Raw genomic sequence first — 23,647 nt, 5'->3', positions numbered from 1 at the left:
GCAGTTTCATGTATCCACATAGCTTCATGTATCCACATAGCTTCGTGTATCCACATATGTTATAGTCAATATAATGCAAGTAAAAGGTTTAGTATCTTTGTCAATAGATCAACCTATTTAGATGGTATTTAATGACAGTAAACACAACTTCGGGGAATTTACAAACACACCTTTCTCGATAGCTTTCTGTGGCTTTATTGAAACTTGATTCCAATAACATAATACAAGTTTCATGATAAAAATAATATAAAGTATGTTAAACTTAAATAAACAATGGGAAATTTAAATTGGTGCTTATTCCCTTGTAATATTTTTTTATCCAACGAAAAAGAACACTTTTTGTTACTAAAAAAAATAAAATAATAAGTTTCAGTGTTTTAGCCGTAACCTTTCTGATTATGTCCCTTTCTCAAAAGCAACAGCAGCAGTTTTCCCAAAGAACGCAACAATTTTTCTTGTTTTAAGAAGCTTCTTGTTTATTGAAAATTGCCTTTCAAGCCTTTTACTAGATGTATTGAAATACATGGTCTGAAAAGTATGACAGTACTTTACTGCAATCTGTTTTTATTTATTTTGCTTTTCCTTGTATTTCTTGTTCATGCGTTATAATTTTGAATTTGACCATGATAATGTCCTTTGTATTTAACATGTTTTTGTATGCATCTTGTTGTACTTAAAGAATATGAATGAAAAACAAACTCACATTTGAATGTTTCTTTTTATTTGTATGGTTTTTGTTGTCAACTTTTGTTTTACTCATCAAGTTTTACTAACTTTAAGCAGAACTTTTCATTCCAAGAATTCAATTGGATAGTTGTATTGTTAGTGTTGTCTTTAACTGAGGGCCAAGACCTGTGCTTATGCGTTGTATTATTAATAAAAAATAAAAAATTGCTCTTTCATTTTCTTAAACATCTCATCCTTTCTGGGATGTGTAATGAGTACTCATATTATCAGACAATGTTTATAGAATTTTAATGGAACAATTGATTTAATGGTGATTGAAAATTGAGTGACTGAATTGCATTTGAAAAGAATACTAACAAGCCCTTCTGAAAATTAAAAACAAACAAAGAATGTAAAGGAATAAATTGAAGCTAGGACACAGTATGGAGCCCATTGGGTAACCAAGGTAACCTGTTTAATTTGCATATACACTAACTACTGCATGTTATCTTGCCTGTAAAATGTAAATATAAATTTGATTAAAAATAATGGCATGGATTTTAATAAGCATGTCTCATACAATTTTATCAATCAATCAATATGCATCATGAATGTATTAACCCAGTCAGAAGGAATGTTCCATTTAGAACCACATCGATTTAATATTCTCTCAACATAAATTTTGCTGTCATTTCAGAGCATGCAATGCTGTTGTTATTAAAAGACAAGCGGAAATTGTTATTAAACATATGAAGCATCCTACTGCATAGTAGAGCATTTAAAACCTGTCAGTGCTGAATTTAAAGGGACAAATAAGTAGCTGTTTGTATGACAACCAGAAATTGTTATTTAGCATATGAAGCATTCTACTGCCTAGTAAAGTATTTAAAACCTGTCAGTGCTGAATTAAAAATGACAAACAAAGAAGAGCTGATTTAATGCAAAAGGGAATCATATAAAAAAAACCAATAAGATTAGCTGGATGAATTAACAATCTTCTATTGTCTCGACAGATCAACACAAAGATCCCTATCCATTACAAAAATATCCCTGAAAATATACAATATAAAGTGTAACCTAGAATTAGAATAAGAGTACATATGGGGTGTTAGTTAGATGCCAAATGTATTGATTTACCATCAAATTGTTAAATCTTAGGTTGTGATTTGCGGTTGCACTACCACTTTATCCAATTGGTTACACTGCTGTCAATCTGCATATACCTAACCTGAGCACAAACCTCTACCTGAACATATATATCTGTCTGCTTCCTTGTACCATATGACTGTTGCTACAGCATTTTTGGTTCCTTGCTGAAAGCAAAGGAACCTTTGTAATCTTGCTGGTATATGTGTGACACTTTTGTTGTATGCATGATAACTCATCAAGGGAATGATTGATCAATGCCATACTTGGTGGGTAGGTGGTCCATAATAAATTTATGAACCCTATTGATTTTGGTGCTCATATCATGAATATTGATGAGTTAAACATCAAAATCTTCAAATTGTTTGCAATAACTTGGCAACTATATTAAAGTTGAAGTGTTTTTCAAACTTGGTATGGTGATACTGGTAGACCAACTTTACATGCTGATTCCTCTTGCAACTGACATCATGCATATTTATGAGGAGGCGGGCTAGGGGGAACTTTGTAACAAGTTTGTTTGCACAATTACTAGACAAGGGAATGATTGATCAATGCCATACTTGGTGGGTGGATGGTCCAGAATGATTAGATGAACCTTATTAATTTTGTGCTGATGTTATGAATATTAATGAGGTCACAGGGTCAAATGTCAATATCTTCAAATTGCAATAACTTGTCAACCACAAGTTAGGGAGTCTTCAAACTTGGTATGGTGAATTGGTAGATGACCTTTACATGCTGATGTGTCTTGCAATTGATATCATGCATATTTATGAGGAGGCAGGGCTGAGTATTATTTTGGTAACAGAAGTTTGTATGCAAAATAACAAGACAATGGAATGAATGATCAATAACATACTTGGTGGGTGGGTGGTCCAAAATGATTAGATAAACCATATGGATTTTGGTGCTCATATAATGAATATTAATGAGATCACAGAGTCAAACGTCAAAATCTTCAAATTGCAATTACTTGACAATCATAAGTCACAGTTTCATAAACGTGAGTGTGTTATTGGTAGGTAGCCTACACAATGTGTGTTGCAATTGATACGTGTGTATTCATGAGGAGGTATGGCTTAGCATTATTTAGGTTACAAGTTTGTATGATTAATAACTTCCCAAGGCAATTATTGATCATTACCATTTTTAGTGAGTAGGTGGACCTAATTGTTTTTGGTACTCATGTAGTGACTAATGATGAGTTTACTGGGTGAGGGATTATATATCAAAGTGCAGTTACATATGTGAAAATCATGTTTGATCTTTAAAAACAAAATGGATTAGTGATATCTGTAGATAGCAGACACATGCTGATGTGAGCTATAAATATTTAATGCATATATATGAAGGGCACTGACTAGCATTATTTTGGTAACAACAGTTTGTACACATTACTTAAGGGAATGCTTCATCATAACATACTTGGAGTGTTCCCTCTTAATCAAATCAATGAGCAGCAGCAAGGAACCATGAAATGTTTTCATTATGGTCTTTCTTAATATGTGGCAATCAATATACTTTTCCATACTTCTGTATGAAATGTTTCCTGATAGAAAATAATTAATCAAGTATTGAAAGGGTGTCTTGGTGAGTTTGGATAGGTTGAGCTAGTAATTTGACAATAAAGGAAGTTGGAAAATGAAGATGGAAAGAAAAATTAGGCAGAAGTGATGTGATGGTGGAGAGCAATGGAAGGTATTTATCACATTAAACTGGTGATATTGTTTCACGAATATGGATGTACTGAAAAGAGAATAATGTAAGTTGACACACTTAACTTTTTTTCTGATTTATTTGATATTTTCTGTAAGTATTTCATATAACTTTGGTGTATTGTGATTCCTGTTTGTGTTACTAAAATTATGATTCATATTTGAATTAATGCTTTTCAGGTTCCATTTTGTGCCAAGAATTGTTAATTGCACAGATTAACAATAACATACTTTCTGGTTTATGCATACTTCATTTAGTTTTTAACATTCCTATATGCAGAAAGGAATATATCATTTTACAGATATGATTTTGTTTCGTAAACAGAGCTGAACATTGTTAATTTTCAAGTGGTATCAAGCCTTCAAGGGAAGATTTTTTTGTCCAAAAGCCTTACATGTATTGGAATATTTTTCAGATTTAAGCAAAAATCAAAACACATTTGAAATGAGCTACTGTGGAAAATATAAGGAAATGGTCACAACAAGCATGGTTGAAGGCTGATGTATCATTTGCTTTGTCTATAATGTTGTTTCATAAAGGATACACTCTAAGCCCTGTTAATTTTTATATGCATTTTTTTCTGCAGTCACCAATGAGGGAAATGGGTTTGTGGTCAGAACACTGGAAAGGCAACATTTGGTAGTCAGAAGACAAACCTCTCATAAGCTGTCATTTAGAGCAACAATTCCATTTAGCACACCAAAGAATAGAAAGCATTCTGTTTGTAACAAATATTCAAAAACTTCAAATAAGTTGAACTGCCACAAGAAGAAAAGAAAATCAAAGAAAAAAGCCTATTTGAGAGAGAAGTCACCACAAATGTATCTATGTATGAAAGATCACACCTTAAGAAACACTGGTGCACATTTGAAAGAGAATGTCCAACAAACTCTCACATTAGAAAGAAAGAGAGAGAAGATTGAACAACCTCTTACTTGTAAAGGAGGTGATGAACATTTGAAAGAGAAGCTGCTACAACCTCTCACTCCAGAAGGAGCTGGTGTACATATGAAAGAAAAGCTGCTACAACCTCTCACCTTAGGAGGAGGTGATGAACATGTGAAAGAGAAGCTGTTACAACCTCCCTTCTTGGGAGGAGGTGATGAACATGTGAAAGAGAAGCTGCTACAACCTCCCTTCTTGGGAGGAGGTGGTGAACATGTGAAAAAAAAGCTGTTACAACCTCCCTTCTTGGGAGGAGGTGATGAACATGTGAAAGAGAAGCTGCTACAACGTCCCTCCTTGGGAGAAGGTGATGAACATGTGAAAGAGAAGCTGCTACAACCTCCCTTCTTGGGAGGAGGTGATGAACATGTGAAAGAGAAGCTGCTACAACCTCCCTCCTTGGGAGGAGGTGATGAACATGTGGAAGAGAAGCTGTTACAACCTCCCTTCTTGGGAGGAGGTGATGAACATTTGAAAGAGAAGCTGTTACAACCTCCCTTCTTGGGAGAAGGTGATGAGCATGTGAAAGAAAAGCTGTTACAACCTCCCTCCTTGGGAGGAGGTGATGAACATGTGAAAGAGAAGCTGTTACAACCTCCCTTCTTGGGAGGATGTGATAAACATTTGGAAGAGAAGCTGCTACAACCGCCTATCTCGGGAAGAGGTGATAAACATTTGAAAGAGAAGCTGTTACAACCTCCCTTCTTGGGAGGAGTTGATGAGCATGTCAAAGAGAAGCTGCAACACTCTCCCTCCTTGGGAGGAGGTGATGAACATGTGAAAGAAAAGCTGTTACAACCTCCCTTCTTGGGAGGAGGTGATGAACATGTCAAAGAGAAGCTGCAACACTCTCCCTCCTTGGGAGGAGGTGATGAACATGTGAAAGAGAAGCTGCTACAACGTCCCTCCTTGGGAGAAGGTGATGAACATGTGAAAGAGAAGCTGCTACAACCTCCCTTCTTGGGAGGAGGTGATGAACATGTGAAAGAGAAGCTGTTACAACCTCCCTTCTTAGGAGGAGGTGATGAACATGTGAAAGAGAAGCTGTTACAACCTCCCTCCTTGGGAGGAGGTGATGAAAATTTGGAAGAGAAGCTGCTACAACCTCCCTTCTTGGGAGGAGGTGATGAACATGTCAAAGAGAAGCTGTTACAACCTCCCTTCTTGGGAGGAGGTGATGAAAATTTGGAAGAGAAGCTGCTACAACCTCTGGGAGGAGGTGATGAAGATTTGAAAGAGAAGCTGTTACAACCTCCCTTCTTGGGAGGAGGTGATGAAGATTCGAAAGAGAAGCTGTTACAACCTCCCTTCTTGGGAGGAGGTGATGAACATGTCAAAGAGAAGCTGCTACAACCTCTCTTATTGGGAGGAGGTGATGAACATGTCAAAGAGAAGCTGCTACAACCTCCCTTCTTGGGAGGAGGTGATGAACATGTGGAAGAGAAGCTTCTACAACCTCCCTTTTTGGGAGGAGGTGATGAACATTTGAGAGAGAAGCTGCTACAACCTCCCTTCTTGGGAGGACATGATGAAGATTTGAAAGACAAGCTGCTACAACCTCCCACCTTGGTAGGGGCTGGTAAACAAGTGAAAGAGAAGCTGCTACAACATCTTCTTAGAGATGAAGGAGCTTGTGTACATTCTAAAGAGATGTTACAACAATTACACACCTTCGAAACTCCAGGAAAAGAAGACAATTTAGGATATGAAATCATTAGTGGGAGTGATGATTGTTCAGGGTTGTTAGATATGTCCTTTAGTGATGACAACAGCCCAAGTCCAGAGATTGAAGTGAATTTTGTGTATAAAGAAGTTGATTGTGTTAAGAAACTTGAAGATGGCAATGCTAGATTACGAGGTAATAGCAAAGTTGAAATAAGGTCTGTGTCACATTTGATGGATGGTATCTATGACAAACATGGTGAGATGCAGCCTGATAGGATAACACATGAAGATGAAAAATGTCTTGCCAAGGCTCCTGGCTGTAAGATTTACAATACAGGTAGTGAAATGTATGAAGAGCAAACGCTGGCTAATCTTGCATCAGATGTTCCTGGATTACCTGGGACTGATTGTGATTCATCAAGTTCATTATATACAAAGATGCACACCTTGTCTGACTTGGATAGGTCTGATGTACAACAGACATCTAAGATTGACAATGGTATAGTTTTGTTTGCTTCTAGTGATCAAAGAGAAGTGACAAAGAACATCAAAACCTGTGAAGACCAAGGTCCTACCCATGTACAAAGTCTAGGGAGCATTGAAGTTAATGATCAATTTGTTTCCAATAGCAGAGTGTTGCATCAGGATGAAAGCAGAAAACTAACTGCATCGGAGAACAACAGTCATCATAAGTTGACACCACAGGGTTATGATGACGAAGATGGTAGTCGTGACACTTCACACTGTAGTGATGACACCTCATCTTTGCATAACAGTTTCCTTTTGCCGTCTGATCCTCTTGCAACTTATCTAGATTTCTTTGATACTGCTGCCTTGGATACAGCTACTACAAATCGCATCAGCATGGATGATACTACAGACCTTGACAGCTGTGAAAATTCACCAATTCAGTCATCTTTTCCTTCTTGTGACAGCCATATTGTGACACCAATCCGTCAAACTAAAGGAGATGGCAAATTGCTATCTATCCTATTTGGAACTGCATTGAAAAGTCCAGCTGCAATTGCATTCAAGTGTTCAGCATCTCAGTCGAGTAGTGTTTCATCAAATGTGGAACACAGTGAATTTGATGGAAATTTGAAGAAGCAAACAATAGAAGAGAAGTTTTTCCAGAATCAAAGGTTTCTCAAAACTACCTTCAATAGGCCAAATGGACTTCTTCATCAGGAAATGATGACTTTAATATCAGACAATGATTTAGAAGGGGATGAGGACCCAGTGCTACCATGTAGTTCAGGTAATAGTGGGATACTGGATGACCCTTTTGAAAAATCCACACCTCTCCTGCATGGTAAGCTACACCCCCAGCCCTATCACCCTGACATTACTGCAAATTGGCAATCAAGAGGCATGCAAGTTGGAATGAATTTCTTTAAAGAAGCAGAAAATTCCCAACAGAAGTATTTCCTTCACACAGCTGCAACTAACAAAGATATGATAGGGAAGAAAAGTGTGCCGGTAATTGACAGCACTTCCTATTCTCCATCTAAACACCCTAATTCTAGAAATCAGTATCACCAGGAGGTAAACCAAGTGTTTCACAATGATACTCTACCTACCAAAGACTTGCCAGATTATGAATGTGCTGGCACTGAACCTGGAGGTCACTCTGGTGATGATGAGACGATATCAACCCCAGAAATCATGAGAATGTTGGATGAACAGCTAGAAGGGTATCAACAGCTAGACAGGGGAACAGGACAAGACATATGTGAAGGAAGGGACACTAAAAAAAACCTAAATGGCTGCTCAAAAGAGGATCCTCTGCACTTTGTGGAAAATAAATGTTTCTCTTCTGAACCATTCTCAAATGAAGTTGGAAAGAAGACATCTTGGAAAGAGAAACAAGGCTTAAATGCCAGCGTCGGTCAGTTGCAACCTGCAGTCTTCCAGTCTGGGGCTATGGCATCTTTGCTGTCAAGATGTAACTCTGAAGGTACTGTTATGGACAGCACACACACAGAGCCCAAAGATGTGGATTCAGATATTGGTAAAGGAACAGAATCAATTCTGAAAAAGTTGCCTGATCAACAAAGGAAGAGACAAAATGCAAAGATGATATCTCCAGAAAGGTTATCGTCACCAAGCAATTTAGAAAACAAAAAAGAACTAAAGAGCTTGGTGGATGAACTACGAACAGAGACATTGAAGAAACTGAAGAAACATGCTGGAAAGGTTGCGAAGGATTTAAGGAAAATAAAAGGTTTTCAGGTATCAAAGAAGGAAGATGGTTTCAAGGGAACAAAATGGCATCTTAAGTGGAGAGTGAAAGATACCAAGGAGAGAAGAAAGAAGATGAAACCTAAGAAACTTAGACAAGCATCAAAAAGACAAAATCCTGAAGAAGTGCAACGAGCTGTCCTCTGTCTTAATGACCTTGCATGTAAAGTCTCAAGGTGCTCAATTGATGGTGGAACCACTGTTGTTTCTTCATCGCTTGTTGAGGCTGGACGGAGGAAATTTCAAAGTAAAATTCTCTCCACATGTCATAGTCCCTTAAAAATACCAGGAACGTCTCCCCGTACTTTGCCCTTTAAGAAGGACTTTACTACCTCACTTCTGCATCGTAATGTATTTGGTTCCTTCTCAGCTGAAGGTATTGGATTGTCTTCTCCAAGCAGACTCACACTAATTAAAACTGTGCAAAATACATACAAGATTTTGTCTAAAAGAATAAAAATTGCCTCAGCCCTGAAGTCTGCTACTTTTGTGCATCGCTCTTTGTTTTCACGTCAAAAGAAGAGAAGCCCTGTACAGACAAAAGAGCACTGCCAGGAAAATAACAAACTGGATGACAAATATTGTCTAAAGAATGGAACAGATATGCACCAATGTGAAGACAGATCCAGATGTGATAAGAAGACTTTTGTCCAACTGGCCAGTTCATCACAGTCTCAGCAGGTACACCAGGTTCAAATTAGTAATGGCTACAGGAATCCCCCACAACCATACAATCAACTGCTATTGCCTTTAAAGCTTGGAAGAACCACCGAACATTCACTGTCTCATCAACCAAAAGAATCATCTACATTTTCTAGTGTGAATCAGGATACTGCAAGCCTTACCTCTAACCCTTTAACTAGGTTCACTTCATCATCCCCAAGACATCTGCCATATTCATCACCATACTTCACACCAGCAGTGAGAGCACCTTACATACTACAACCAAACTTGTATCTTTCATTGGTACAACAGCAACCACTCTTGCATTTTATGAGAGGTGCTTTCACTAGCTTAAACTTCACGACCCTTAGACAATCTGATGTAAATGGAATTCAAAGGAAAATGAACGGAGGTGTGACCGAAAGCCCAGTAGGCATTCCACGTGAGCCACGAGCAAGTGATATACAGAAATCTAAAGAAGGGCACCTATGGGAAAGTGATATAGTCAAGACACCAAAGTCATCAGCTGTGATTGGCCATGGTTTACCTGGGAACCAAAGACAAATATCAAAAAGTGTTTGTAAAAGTGTGAAACCTGTTGAGGAACCTGAATTGTCCTTAATAGACAAAGTTCCATCACCTCCAACTAGCTCTGATGATGGTTTCTTCAATGTCTTAAAACCTGTGGAACATTTAACTGAAAAAGAGAGGAAGGAAGTACACTCCAAAGGACCTCCTAATCTTGAATTTGTGACAAGCGAAATATCTCAATGCTCATCTTTTCAAGGTTCCTCCGAAGCAGACAATCAAAATGTGGTCGATATGGTCACTCTGAGAGGTAATGATAAACATGTAACTTCAGTGGCTGGTGATGTTAACAAGAGTGGAGAGAAGAGTGAGCAAGAATGCAGTTTAAAGATGCTGTCCAGTCACGATTTGTGTGGAAAAGGCAAACAACTTCCCATAATCTCTTCAGATGATGCATCAACAACAGATGAAATCTTGACTGAGGAGGTAATTGCCAAAGTGTCAATGTCTGCAACAAAGGAAGGGATCAACAGAATCATGACTAGTATAACAACAAGAGACGACAAGGTTCCTTCAGTGAAGGTCAGAGAAGGTCAAACAGAGGATATGCTGAACAAGGGTATTGATTCTATCACTACTCAAAAACAAGAAAAGGTGAATTCATCACCAAAGAAATGTTCACATGCAAATTATGCTGATCGAAGAGATAATGTGAACTGTGAGGGACAGTACAAACCTTGTTTAATCTGTAAGGATGTATGTGAAGACAAGACATGTGTGAATGTTAGCTCTGAAGAACAGGTGAACATTGGTAGCATTCCTACTCACAGTGCCTCGGAGGTGTCAAACCAGTTAGGAGAGAATTTATCACAAAATATTGGTATTAATGATGGTGAAGTTTCTTCATGCAATGGTTTTCAAGTGGATTCAGCTCCAGAATCACTGTTAGTTCTCAAGACAAAGAAAGATACTACTGGACTTGAAAATTCAGGGCTTTCCTACAATTCACATATGACTAGATGGGACAGCTTGTCATCAAAGCACTATGCCAAATGTGAAGCCAATGTTATGACAAATGAAAGCACTCCTTGTCCAATTCAACAACCAGTTGAGGAATTTGTTCATAAGGAGAGTTCATCTTACACAGATGAGTTCAGCATGAAGAAATGTGATCCTGTGCATGGTTGTGCTACAGCCTCCAAATCACTTGTGGTCAATGAAAGTGTTAGCCAAGTGGATACATCAAGTGGAAAAATGAATAATCAGACCCAAGGAGTTGTTATCGAAGAAAAGACTGGTATCAAAGGATATGTTGACAAGATTGTTTCCAGTGGTAATATACTGCAAAATTGTAAAGCTGATGTGTGTACACTTGGGAAAGATGCTCACTTTGATAAGGTTGGATTGAAAACAGAAGAAGTACGCTATATGCCTAGTTCTGCTGAACCTATTTGTACATCCATTGAAGACAAAAGTATGCAGGAGAATGTTGAAGTCATGAGAAAACATGATATAAACTATACTTTAACCAAGACAGAGACCTGTATGCCATCTACCAGCTCATATGATACAGTAACTGTTGCAACAATGAATGGGTGTCTACTCTCAAATGATACCCATCAGACGAAAGATCATTGTTCACCAGTCCTCAAGTCTCATGGAAGTTCAACATGTGATGACAATGTCGCTTCTCTTGAAAATGACCAAACAGAGACAGTTTGTGGTTCATCGACCACCAAAGAAAATGTCAACCAGGAGCTGGATGGACTTGCAGTGTCTGTTGATGATGACATTTTGTCTCTTGGAGATAATGATTCAATTGATGAATTCCTATTGTTTGAGGATTCGTTGGACAGTTTCAAGGCTGAAGAAGATCAAATTGACACAGATAATGTAGTGAAATGTTCTAAGACCCTCAATGGCAATTCACTATCAGGACTTGTGATGAGAAAATCTGATGAACAAACATGTGATGAACCACCAAGAAAAGTAATTGTCAAGGATATGACAAACAGTGGTGGAGATGAGCTTAAATCCAAGCCCATTGTTGCTGATGACAAAGGGAGGCAGTTGTTTGCCAAGGCAGACAGTGGTGGAATAACCAAGAATGTGCCTCCACCCATCAGAGATTATTCTTTTGGGGATACATCAGATGAAGCAGTGACTTCTTTAAAGGTTGGTTCAAAGAGTGAATTATCATCAAAGTCAATAAAAAGCACAATTGAAAAGCCTCCCAAGAAGAAAAGTAAGAAGAAAAAGAAAAGCAAGATCTCCGGTAGTGAGATAGATGTTGATAAACAGACCACTTCCAGAAGGAGAGTTGCTATTACTAAACAACTGCTCCCCAATACAGTAAAGCCCAAACTGAAAGTACTCCATGGAACGAATGAGAAATCTGGTGTTGGGGAAGGTATTCATGTAAAGGAAACAAAAAGAGTTGTGACTTTCAAATCACCCACCAAGAAAGGCAAAGGTCAGAGAGCAATGAATACTTCCCCTAAATCTACCAAAGGGGTTGACAATCTGCAGAAAAGGAAATGTGGAACATCCTCTCCCCTTGCAGCAAAGAAGATGAAGCTAGCATTTCTTCCCAGCATGCCATTAGAGAGAGGCTTTCAAATCCCTAAACTTGGAACAAAAGGAAAGGATCATACCAAGACAGAGAAAGACGTCAAACCCTCGTCCATGATTACATCTGTAGATCCAAACCTAAGGACTGTGAAGATCAACTTGAAAACTGCGGTTGTTCAGTTGCAACGTCTAAGGACAGAGCTAAGAAATACAAAGAAAGTTAGTAAAGATGCTACTGATACGTCTTCCACAATTGGGAATCAAGTAAGCTACTTGAAGGGAGACAATTGTGTGGATAAAACTGGGCAAAATGCTCAATGTAAGACAACAGACAGTTTGAAAGAGGATGTGATCATCAAAGATAAGTCTCCCGTCAGTAACCAGAGGTTAAGTGAAGTCTATTCTGGCCAGCTTAAGACCCCAACTAGAACCAATAGTTGGACAGTGGTGGATGAAGTTGGTCTCTCACCTGTCACATTGAAGTCTTCAATTGTAGTTCCTCTCCCAAAAGCGACTGTTTCAAATAAAGTTTACCAAACATCTGGGCAAGTCAGAACAGGATCTAAAGCAGCACCACCTGATGACCTTACAACTGCAACAGAAGCGAAGCTGGGAGCGGAAAAGAAGAATCTACAAGAAGAGAATTCTTCAAAGGTAGAGCACAGAGAGAGGGAACCGTGTGTGGAAGAAAAAAATCAAAGTGGCACACAAGGAAGTGTAGTTAAGCTCACTGATACACAAAGGATAGAAAGTTTGGTTGGAGTGGTTGTGAGTGATACACAGAAGAAAGAGAGGAATGAAGCAGCTGTTGGAGATAAACAAAACAAGGAAAGCATTTCAGTAGAAACTAACTTGAAGAGTAAGGCAACAGAAGGTACAGGTGTGAGTACTATAAAAGGTAATGAAGAGAGCCAAGCAGAAAGGAAAGTGCCTGAAAACATCAGGAAAGTAGAAATTGTTAAACAGGTTGATAAAAAGCCAGCCAGAATAGTGACATCTGAAAGCAAATGGAAAGACAAGCAGTTACCTTCTTCATCATCCTCATCATCGGGAAAGAGCAAACCATCAACCACAAGACCAAGCAGGCGTTTTCATCCATATGTGCCTTCACAGATTGATTCCTCTCGTCTCGTCCATTGGCGACGCTTGAAACAGCCAAATATGAACCAGCTCATGTGGGACCACACTTTTATGTCACCCAAAATCAGGAGGAATTCACCACCAAAGGACATTTTTTCAGCTCTTAACACAGCCCAAGGAAGATTTAAGTCCATGGGGGATTTGAAGCACCAGGAAAGCTTGTTGAAGAATGCCGAAGAATGTGAACCAGAATCAACACCTGGTGAAGTGACGAATGCCAAGAAAAGTAGAGCTAAGACCCTGGATATCAACATACTAAAGCTGGCCGCAGACACCAATGACATCCAACAACTCTTAGAGCTAGATGAAATGGTATACACCTTACAGGTGAGTGGATGTAAAGCATATTATGAAGGAGTTGCTTTGCTTTGGAAAGCCTCTAGAAGTGACAAGGTTAACTCTGGTTCAAAATATGCTATTAGCCATTTGCAGACTTAAGTGATAACTTGAGATAGTTTGGGTCCCATGTCAGTCACTTTGGGATTAACAGTTATCAATGGTATGACTTAATTGCCATATTTCTCTTTGTGTTTTAGATGACAAATTCTTCAAAAAGAAGATCAAAATTTTATCTCTCATATTTAACGGACAGTGTGTTGGAAAATGCATCATGTCAAAAATGGTAACATTGACTTCTAGCACAGAGTATTTGCCTTATAAAAATTCCTTGCAAGAGGTCCATAATTAAGTGTTGGTTTTTATGGTAAATATTTATTATAAACTACAAATTTGGCCATCGCAAGCATTTACAGTGTTAAGGTACTTGCCCCAGTAGCAAAGCTAAGTGAGAGGCAGTGCATATGCAGCCTAGAACTGAATTTACTTGATCTATCACAGCTTTGTAAGTTGGTCCAATTTATATTCATCAGTATTTACCTGATATTTAAGTACATTAAATGTCCCACTCACCAACATATTCCCTAGATTTAAGCATCAGATAAACCTCACTTATTTTGTTTAGTATCTTGAAAATAGGTGACCATATTTGGTCTTCAGCATAGTTTGACCCATTAATAAAATAGTCATATAATAATTAAATATTTGACCTCTGAGATCAACAGACTATATTGGAAATTCATTATTCTCACTCCATTGTCTTTCCGTATTGTATTTTCATTTGAGGAAATTATTTGAAAGAGTAGAGATATGCATCCCACATTATAGAGGCTTTGACTGCAAGTTTAATGTTCAGTACAATTTACAACAGGCTGAATAATAGTTGATGGTTTTCTTTTCTCTAGTCACAGCAATTTCCAAGTAGACCTTTACAGGTGCCTCACTCGGTCAGGTACCACCCCTACTACTGAACTTAGAATTACTGTTGGCAGTCACACCATACAATACATCTGAAAAGTGGTGGAACTTGCTATCAGAATGGACTGCATACAGATCTACAGAGAATCTCAGTTGCTGCTTGTAACCAGTCACTGTGTCCATCAATATCCATTGACATACTCATTACCAAATATTACTATTGGAACTTTGTTGGCAGCTGAGTGAAGGTGAGAACTATGGCCCCTCGAGTGCATATCCGAAGCAACAAGAGTCACAACCATCAGAAAAGAGTGCAATCACTGTGCACGGGTAGAGAACCCATCAAAGCAGGACACTGTGTTAATATTATAATTATTAAAACTGCAAGATACACAACCGCACTTGATTTGGTTTACATTTCCATTAAACACAAGACAACCCAATTTTCTTTTTTTAAATACTTCTATTCTTTTTGTTTTATATGGTAGAGTTGATTGGAGCTAAAATGTGCTGAATTAATTGTATCGTTAGAGTATAAGAGGTTTCATTTGTGGAAACTGAGGTACATCACTGTTTATTCCTGTTCTGAGAAAAGGAAAATAAAATAAACTGGACTCTCATTTTATCTTTTGAACAGTTTTTGTGACGAGTTAGTGAACTATGTTGATAAATTGTATAGAGAGGTGCATAGTTTCTTCTAGTAAAGGAAATGGAAGGGTTGTATTGGATGGTTCTGTTGTCTCTTAACAACCAGTCATGGGTTGCTGTAAAGCAAAAGTTCACTAGAGTGTACTTTATACATAGGCAATCTAAATAGCTTCATTAAAAAAGGTCTTGATGGAGGATGGAAACAAGGAATTCTTTGGCAGAGATTAAACAAATAGGATAGAAGTATGTGACCATGATATCTTACAAAGAAAAAATGAACTGTAAACAGTACAGCATGATTGATAGCAAAAGTAAGAGAGCATCATTCAAGATTTACAAATGATTCTGATGATTATAAGTAGCTAGTCCTGCATTTCTAGATGAATGAAATTTGAGAAATTTCTGCTTGTGAAACCACAAATGAGTTTGTTTCTTCTCTCTTTAAATTGGTCCCTATACTGGACTTGTTTCATAAAGTGTGGCATTATTCCATAGACATGGATATTATGCCTATCTATTATTCATCTTTAACAATATACCAGAGACGACACATGGAAAGGTGTGGATGTGAAATAGTCAGGTAGTTATGATAAACTATGTAATATACTTGAAACATGTAATATACTATAAAGTCAAGATACTTGAAAGAAGAAAGTCAACATTTTACTCCTTTGTTTTCTATTTTTGTTTATTCATCTTTTAAAACCACTAATACATTAATTTCATTTTTCATTTTTAGTATTCACTTAGATATAGTGCTTTCGTACCAGTGTTTTCTTATACCATGTCACATGTAACAGAAATTCTCTAGGTTAAAGAGCATTAGTTTAAGATGTTAGTACAAGGTAGCCATATTCCCAGTAAGAAGTGGTAGGAAACAGTTACTTCAATAACTTTTGTTTTTATAATTAACAAATCTTTTGTATTGAAACAAATTAACCATTCAAAGTTGTTAAAAGTTGATCACTAACGAGCCATGAAACTGATAATCATCATTTGAAAGACTTCTGTTACCATAGTTACATGATATTTATCCGATCATTATTCATAAATCAGATGTGTAGCAGCCTTCACCATATTTCCTATTAAAGAAGGATTTCTTTTTCATGTTACTGAGCAAAACTAAAAAATAAAGTTGTGATTTTAATGAATTTTTACCTGAACGCTGTCTATTGAACTTTTTGCCTTTTGGTTGCTTTCTCCGTGTCTGGCTTGTCAAGGATTTTGTCCTATGGCTACTCGAATCTAAGTGATTTGTGTTTATGATCACTGCAACATGCATATGTATGGTCAAATTTTTTGGAAGAAAGATATATTATTTTGAAAATAATCATCTCTGGCAGGATAGAAACACCAGTTCTATATGGGGGAGGAGGGGGGGGGGGCATGGGGGGGTTGACCTATTCTCTTTGAGAATTTTTTTGTGAAATGGATGTTGCTTTGTCATAATCATCATCATCAGTTTAGCATTAAAGGGGCACTTCAGAGATATAGAATAAGTTAAAGTGAATATCTTGGAAATGAGATAGCTACCCAAACAAAAGGAGCCATTCAACTATTTTCAATGGACAATGATGGACAAAACTAAATGTTACCTAAAGCTATCAACTTTAGAAGACTTTAACATAATAATGCTGGGGACAGAGGGTACATCTGCACCCCACACACTTTCCCACTTTGGATGCACTTTACAGCAGTGCTAAACCATTTAGCTGTTTCAGCAAAAACAGTTTCAGGCAGTGAAATGATTTTTTTGTGTCATATACTTCTCTCCTGTCTAATTTTCAAATTTTCTCCAAAATGTGTACAATTAGAGGAAATTGTGACATAACTCTAAGAAACACTGATATTCCTTGGCCTACTGTTAACAAAGTAGAATTTTGGTAACAAACTTAGTCAAATTTTAAATATCCCTGCTGTGCCATCGCACAAAACAAAATTATTCTGGTGAAGACACAGATCCGACCCATTTTCTGGCCCTCACTTATTGATAGCTTCCAACGCCAGTAATGTGGTAGAGAAGATGTACAAGATCCTTCTTCTAATGTCTTTAATTAAGTTAACATAATTGGTAAACATACAATTATCTGTAGTTACTATGGTACGACAGGTCTATTCTCTCATGAAGCAGTCGTTGAACAGACTGCAGAATCCAGTGCCGACATGCTATGCGATGGTTAAGATCATTGAAAACTGACTTTGAATGACCGACTTATACATACAATTGTTTTATTATTTCAAGTTCCAACGATACTATGTTATCACACACTTTAAGCACCATTATGCTGGTGGATTTGTCTTTACACAATGTTATTCGAGGAGGCTATTAACAATAACGTTTCAGGACAATGATGGCTGCCATCGCTCTCATAGACCAGTGCTGATTTCGGTTAAGTGCGTGATTTACAAAATTGTAAAGAAAAACTTGGTAGTTTTAATAATCTTAATAAATTTTTCAAAGTTACATTTAAGAGCCCGTAGCATAAGTAAGTAACACGTCTGTGGTGTTGACATGCCCTCTCTCTATAGATAACAGCGTTTTGTCAATATTTATGACCTCTGATCATCCCAAGAAATGTCCTGAAGTTTTCTTTTGCTTATGTAGCACGCTATAGCTAGGAAAGTTTTGTGATTACGTAATCGATCGCCTTGATCGTAAATCGACCTCAGGTCTACAATTAGCATAATTGCATAACTTCTTAACACCATTTAGACTCAGTGGCGTAGGAAGGTACTTTTGAGTGGGGGGCTGAAGACTGATGGCCGGCCTGGGGGAGGGGTGTCCCCCTCCCCCTTTGGAATTTTTTTGCATTTCCAGGTGGCCTCAGATGCAATTTGGTGCAATATAGCACACTTCAACACCCAATCCATTTTGTAAATAATTTTGCATTTTCACCTGGCCTTATAGATGCAATTTGGTGCTCCAAATGAGATTTTTTTCTCATTTGGAAATGAAAAAGGGGTTTTCTGACTCGCAGAGCGGGGGGGGGGGCGGAATGATACTTCCGCCCCCATATTTTTCACTGGGGGCGCCAGCCCCCCCCCCAGCCCCCCGGTTCCTACGCCCTTGTTTAGACTCCTTAATTGTGTAAACACTGAATGTGTTCATGTCTACGGTGTAGTCAAACATACAGCGTTCTCACAAAACCCTCATACAAGAAAATGTGGCAGGCGTTGCAGACTAATTAGTAAAAAGAGGTCATCTACCGATCAAGACAGGTTAATTACGTAATTTCAAGAACTTTTCCATGATAGCGTGCTATAGTTGGGGTCTAAACAACAGACATTTAAGAAAGACAACAAAGTTGTCATTGATTATTCAAAATGTTGTTTATAATGATGTTTTTTAAAAGACACCGTTGATACATAGTGGAGGAACTGTCGCAGTAAGAGTGGGTAAACGGGGACCAGAAACGTATTATTAGGACCTAATGTTATATCCGTCTATTGACCTTCCACGAAGAAGCCTACCGTGAAAACGTACGGGAAATTCATTCATTAATATTTCAGCGAGATGATACCATACGATACAGAAATACGACTCAAATGTCCTTAAATGTTATCATTACTACAACCACTTTAAAAGATAACTTTGGATAGCAGATTAAAGGCATGATGAAAAAGGAAATTTGTCTCAAAAACGATGTCACTACGGATGCCGTTTGGTGACGTTTACACAACGTGTGTAGGTATTTACGGTCGCGCTTTTCGAATCATGAGAGCTGCATGCATTACTGCGTGTCACGAGGAAACATGCTGCCTAAGGATGAAATGTTGTCGAAGGTTGAGAAGACGGTGCAACCAGGGGAACTGATCATTTGTGAAATGAAATTTGAAGGAAAAAAATCTAAGATTATGCCATGCCTGTTCTCGATTAATTAAGAAAGATCCATTTGACAATGGTTTAAGGAAGATATTCTTATAATTTTGACCACAATTAATGTCCTTTCTGTAATATTGCCATGTTTAAGGTCAGGTGAAGAATTGATCCCTATTCCCTGACCATATATTTTGCTCAAAATTCCATTTAATTATGTAACGTAGAGCAAGTGAGTTAAATTTGTCCAAGAATTATGTGAGAAAAAGAGAGAGAGGAGAGATCCATCTCTTATTTGCGGCACTCCCTTGTGGGCATCAACCAATTTCTTCACTGATAAGGACTGGTAGGGACAGCGGGACGCGTCCCCACCAACTTTTTTCAGTGGTCACGGGACATGATATACCGTGGTCCCACCAACTTGTTTTGACCAAACGCTGCATTCAAATTCCCTGTATTGAACTTTGACGCAGTTTAATCTACCATCGTGCAAATGATAAGCTATAAAAGACGAGAATCATGACTATAGTGACACTGTTAGGCGTGACTTCTCCGCTGAAGTATTAACACATTCAATCATGTGAAACATAATCTATACACGAGACTGGTAAATTGTGGTCAGCAAAACGGACTGAGTGCGAACAAAAACAAACGTTAACAACTTACACTGTGTGTTGGCAATTTGAGCTAGCTTTACGTCCCGCGGTTTTTCCAATTTCAGTTGAATTACTTGAAGTTTTGGTCAATTTGGGGAAATATTTTGAGAAGATAAAATTTTGGAAGGAAAGTATTTCGATGTTTCTAATTATATGTCTCTGAAGTAAGAATAAACTGGGCCTTACAACCTGCTACATTATAAGTACACTTTTCTTCGTACCGTCTGAGAAGTATGAGCATTCTAAGATTAATATACGAGCATGCAGGAGCAGTATTCATATATGTCGATGTAAATTAAATCATCACTAGTTCTCATTTTATTATATTTATCCACAGTTATTAAATATAGGACGGAAATCGCATTTGCGGCAGTCAGGCTATTTCTATGAGAGGAACCCAGACCCATCGTATTGAAAAGTCTACTGTGTCCCAGGGGAGGTTTTAGCACCAATTGAAAGTGGAGTTCTATCAAATTGTAGGTCTGAAAAAGCCTTATAAATATGCTTACATTAGGGTTATTTCTCTCTCATTATTTTGTAGCACTGCCTATTACATTTAATATGTGATTAATTGCTAAGGTGTGTCGAGGAGGGTGGCGGTGGTAAGGGGAGGGAGTGGGTCCGGGTTAGTGCGTGTTCATTTCCACAACAGTTGAAGATGTCATTACCCAACGGTATTGGTACAATATAACCAATTTTCTTTACCGAAGTGAGTAAACTAACATTTTTTTTTTAAAGATCTAAATTCTTTTGATTGCCTAGTTGCTAAAGTAATGGTCAAGGCAACGTTTCCTGAATCAGCGTGTCGCGAACTACCAGAAAAGATACACATTTATCGACTTTGCGACAACAAGTTTGTTCACCTAAGAAAACCGTAAGGGGTACGTAACTCTTGCAGTTTTTGCCAAAACTGACCTATTTCTTCATAAATGTCAAGATAAAACTCAAGATGACAAACAAAGGTTTGATTTGACTGCTTTGAAATCACGTATCACTGGCAAGATGCGTCGAACGCCCTTTATTTCGCTCAGTTTGCAACTTTTCAGAGGAACAATAGAAAACGGAAAAACTTTTAGGGGCAACAAAAGATTTTAATCCTTTGTTCGTCGTAAAAGTTTTTCGGTCTTACTTTTTTGAGTTTGAGGTGCAAAAATTTTTTGTCGCAAAATCGATTAATGTGTATCTTTTCTGGTAGTTCGCGACACGCTGATTACGAATCTGAAGTTTATTTTGGAATTGGTTACCAAAAAGAGGTACTTTTTTAACTTTTCAGACAAAAAACCTATTTTTGGCGCAAATAAAAATTGCCAAAAATTGACCCCAAATCGATTTAGCCCAAAAGACGTAATAGGGGGTAATCGATGCTCAGGAACCCAAATCTGCAACTCCCAGGTCCATATCTGCTTCCGTTCGGAAGATACGTGGTCCCAAAGTACCCGATAGAAATACGTGTTCTTTATAAGTGTACAAATTGGAAAACCATTTCTTTTCAGCCTCCTCTCTTGTCCTCTCTGAAACACCCATCGACATTAAAATTAGACGTGGAGTAGAAGACACCCTTGTCTTTGTTATACACCAATTTCGTGTAATTATCTGACCGGGAAAGGCTTTTGTCTATATGATTTCTATTTTTGTTCATAAATCATAAATCAGGTTTTGTTGGCCCCCCCACCCCCCTGCACGCCCACACACAGCACCCAATTCCAAAATAAACTTCAGATTCGTAATCAGCGTGTCGCGAACTACCAGAAAAGATACACATTTATCGCCTTTGCGACAACAAGTTTTTTCACCTTTAAAAACCGTAAGCAGTTTTTTCCAAAATTTATGCCAAAATTTGACCCATTTATTCATAAATGTCAAGATAAAACTCAAGATGACAAACAAAGGTTTGATTTGACTGCTTTGAAATCACGTATCACTGGCAAGATGCGTCGAACGCCCTTTTATTTCGCTCAGTTTGCAACTTTTCAGAGGAACAATAGAAAACGGAAAAACTTTTAGGGGCAACAAAAGATTTTAATCCTTTGTTCGTCGTAAAAGTTTTTCGGTCTTACTTTTTCGAGTTTGAGGTGCAAAAAATTGTTGTCGCAAAATCGATTAATGTGTATCTTTTCTGGTAGTTCGCGACACGCTGATTACGAATCTGAAGTTTATTTTGGAATTGGGTACCAAAAAGAGGTACTTTTTTAACTTTTTAGACAAAAAACCTATTTTTGGCGCAAATAAAAATTGCCAAAAATTGACCCAAAATAGATTTAGCCCAAAAGACGTAACAGGGAGTAATCGATGCTCAGGAGCCCAAATCTGCAACTCCCAGGTTCATATCTGCTTCCGTTCGGGAGATACGTGGTCCCAAAGTACAAGATAGAAATACGTGTTTTTGCCAAAATTTATGCCAAAATTTGACCCATTTATTCATAAATGTCAAGATAAAACTCAAGATGACAAACAAAGGTTTGATTTGACTGCTTTGAAATCACGTATCACTGGCAAGATGCGTCGAACGCCCTTTTATTTCGCTCAGTTTGCAACTTTTCAGAGGAACAATAGAAAACGGAAAAACTTTTAGGGGCAACAAAAGATTTTAATCCTTTGTTCGTCGTAAAAGTTTTTTGGTCTTACTTTTTCGAGTTTGAGGTGCAAAAAATTGTTGTCGCAAAATCGATTAATGTGTATCTTTTCTGGTAGTTCGCGACACGCTGATTACGAATCTGAAGTTTATTTTGGAATTGGGTACCAAAAAGAGGTACTTTTTTAACTTTTTAGACAAAAAACCTATTTTTGGCGCAAATAAAAATTGCCAAAAATTGACCCAAAATAGATTTAGCCCAAAAGACGTAACAGGGAGTAATCGATGCTCAGGAGCCCAAATCTGCAACTCCCAGGTCCATATCTGCTTCCGTTCGGGAGATACGTGGTCCCAAAGTACAAGATAGAAAAACGTGTTCTTTATAAGTGCAAATTTGGAAAACCCCCTCTTTTCAGCCTCCTCTCTTGTCCTCTCTGAAACACCCATCGACATTAAAATTAGACGTGGGGTAGAAGACACCCTTGTTTTTGTTACACACCAACTTCGTGTAATTATCTGACCGGTAAAGGCTTTTTGTCTATATAATTTCTATTTTTTCTATTGTTCCTCTGAAGTTGCCAACTGAGCAAAATAAGTTTCTAGAGAGTGCGCTCGACGCATTTTGATCTTTTGCGATTTCCTCCTTCCATTCTGAAGTAGAAATTTTAGAAACGAGCATTATTTCTCAACAGTTGCTGTGGCGCAGTTGGTAGTGCCTGTACCTGGAGTGCAAGACAAACTCAATGTCTAGGGATCAAACCCCAGTTGAGGCAGTTTTCCTTTTACTATTCTTATACCTCTCTCCTTCCATTCTGAAGTTGAAATATTAGAAACGAGCAATATTTCTCAACAGTTACAGTGGCGCAGTGGGTAGTGCCTGTACCTGGAATGCAAGACAAACTCAATGTCTAGGGTTCAAACCCCAGTTAAGGCAGTTTTCCTTTTACTATTCTTATACCTCTTTCCTTCCATTATGAACCTTAAATATTAGAAACGAGCTTTATTTCTCAACAGTTGCTGTGGCGCAGTTGGTAGTGCCTGTACCTGGAGTGCAAGACAAACTCAATGTCTAGGGTTCAAACCCCAGTTAAGGCAGTTTTCCTTTTACTATTCTTATACCTCTTTCCTTCCATTATGAACCTTAAATATTAGAAACGAGCTTTATTTCTCAACAGTTGCTGTGGCGCAGTTGGTAGTGCCTGTACCTGGAGTGCAAGACAAACTCAATGTCTAGGGATCAAACCCCAGTTGAGGCAGTTTTCCTTTTACTATTCTTATACCTCTTTCCTTCCATTATGAACCTTAAATATTAGAAACGAGCTTTATTTCTCAACAGTTGCTGTGGCGCAGTTGGTTAGTGCTCTGGACTGGGAGAGGCAGACAAACACACTGTCATGAGTTCAAGACCCAACCAGA

General features: G+C 38.0%; 1 protein-coding gene across 5 annotated transcripts in view; it reads left to right on the top strand.

The window, feature by feature from the left end:
• The window catches only part of LOC139961051 (uncharacterized), a 45,551-nt gene extending 29,209 nt beyond the window's left edge, over positions 1-16,342 (top strand). For all 5 annotated transcript variants that reach the window (XM_071959882.1, XM_071959885.1, XM_071959884.1 and 2 more), the window contains 2 exons: positions 4,118-13,611; positions 14,526-16,342. In XM_071959882.1, coding sequence (XP_071815983.1) covers positions 4,118-13,611; positions 14,526-14,591 — 9,560 coding nt within the window. In that variant the 3' untranslated portion in view covers positions 14,592-16,342. The remainder of the gene's footprint in view (positions 1-4,117; positions 13,612-14,525) is intronic.
• The last annotated feature ends 7,305 nt before the right edge of the window (positions 16,343-23,647 follow it).

Source organism: Apostichopus japonicus, chromosome 20 (assembly GCF_037975245.1).
Source record: "Apostichopus japonicus isolate 1M-3 chromosome 20, ASM3797524v1, whole genome shotgun sequence".
Lineage (NCBI taxonomy): Eukaryota > Metazoa > Echinodermata > Holothuroidea > Aspidochirotida > Stichopodidae > Apostichopus > Apostichopus japonicus.
This window is presented reverse-complemented; position numbering and strand designations above follow the sequence as displayed.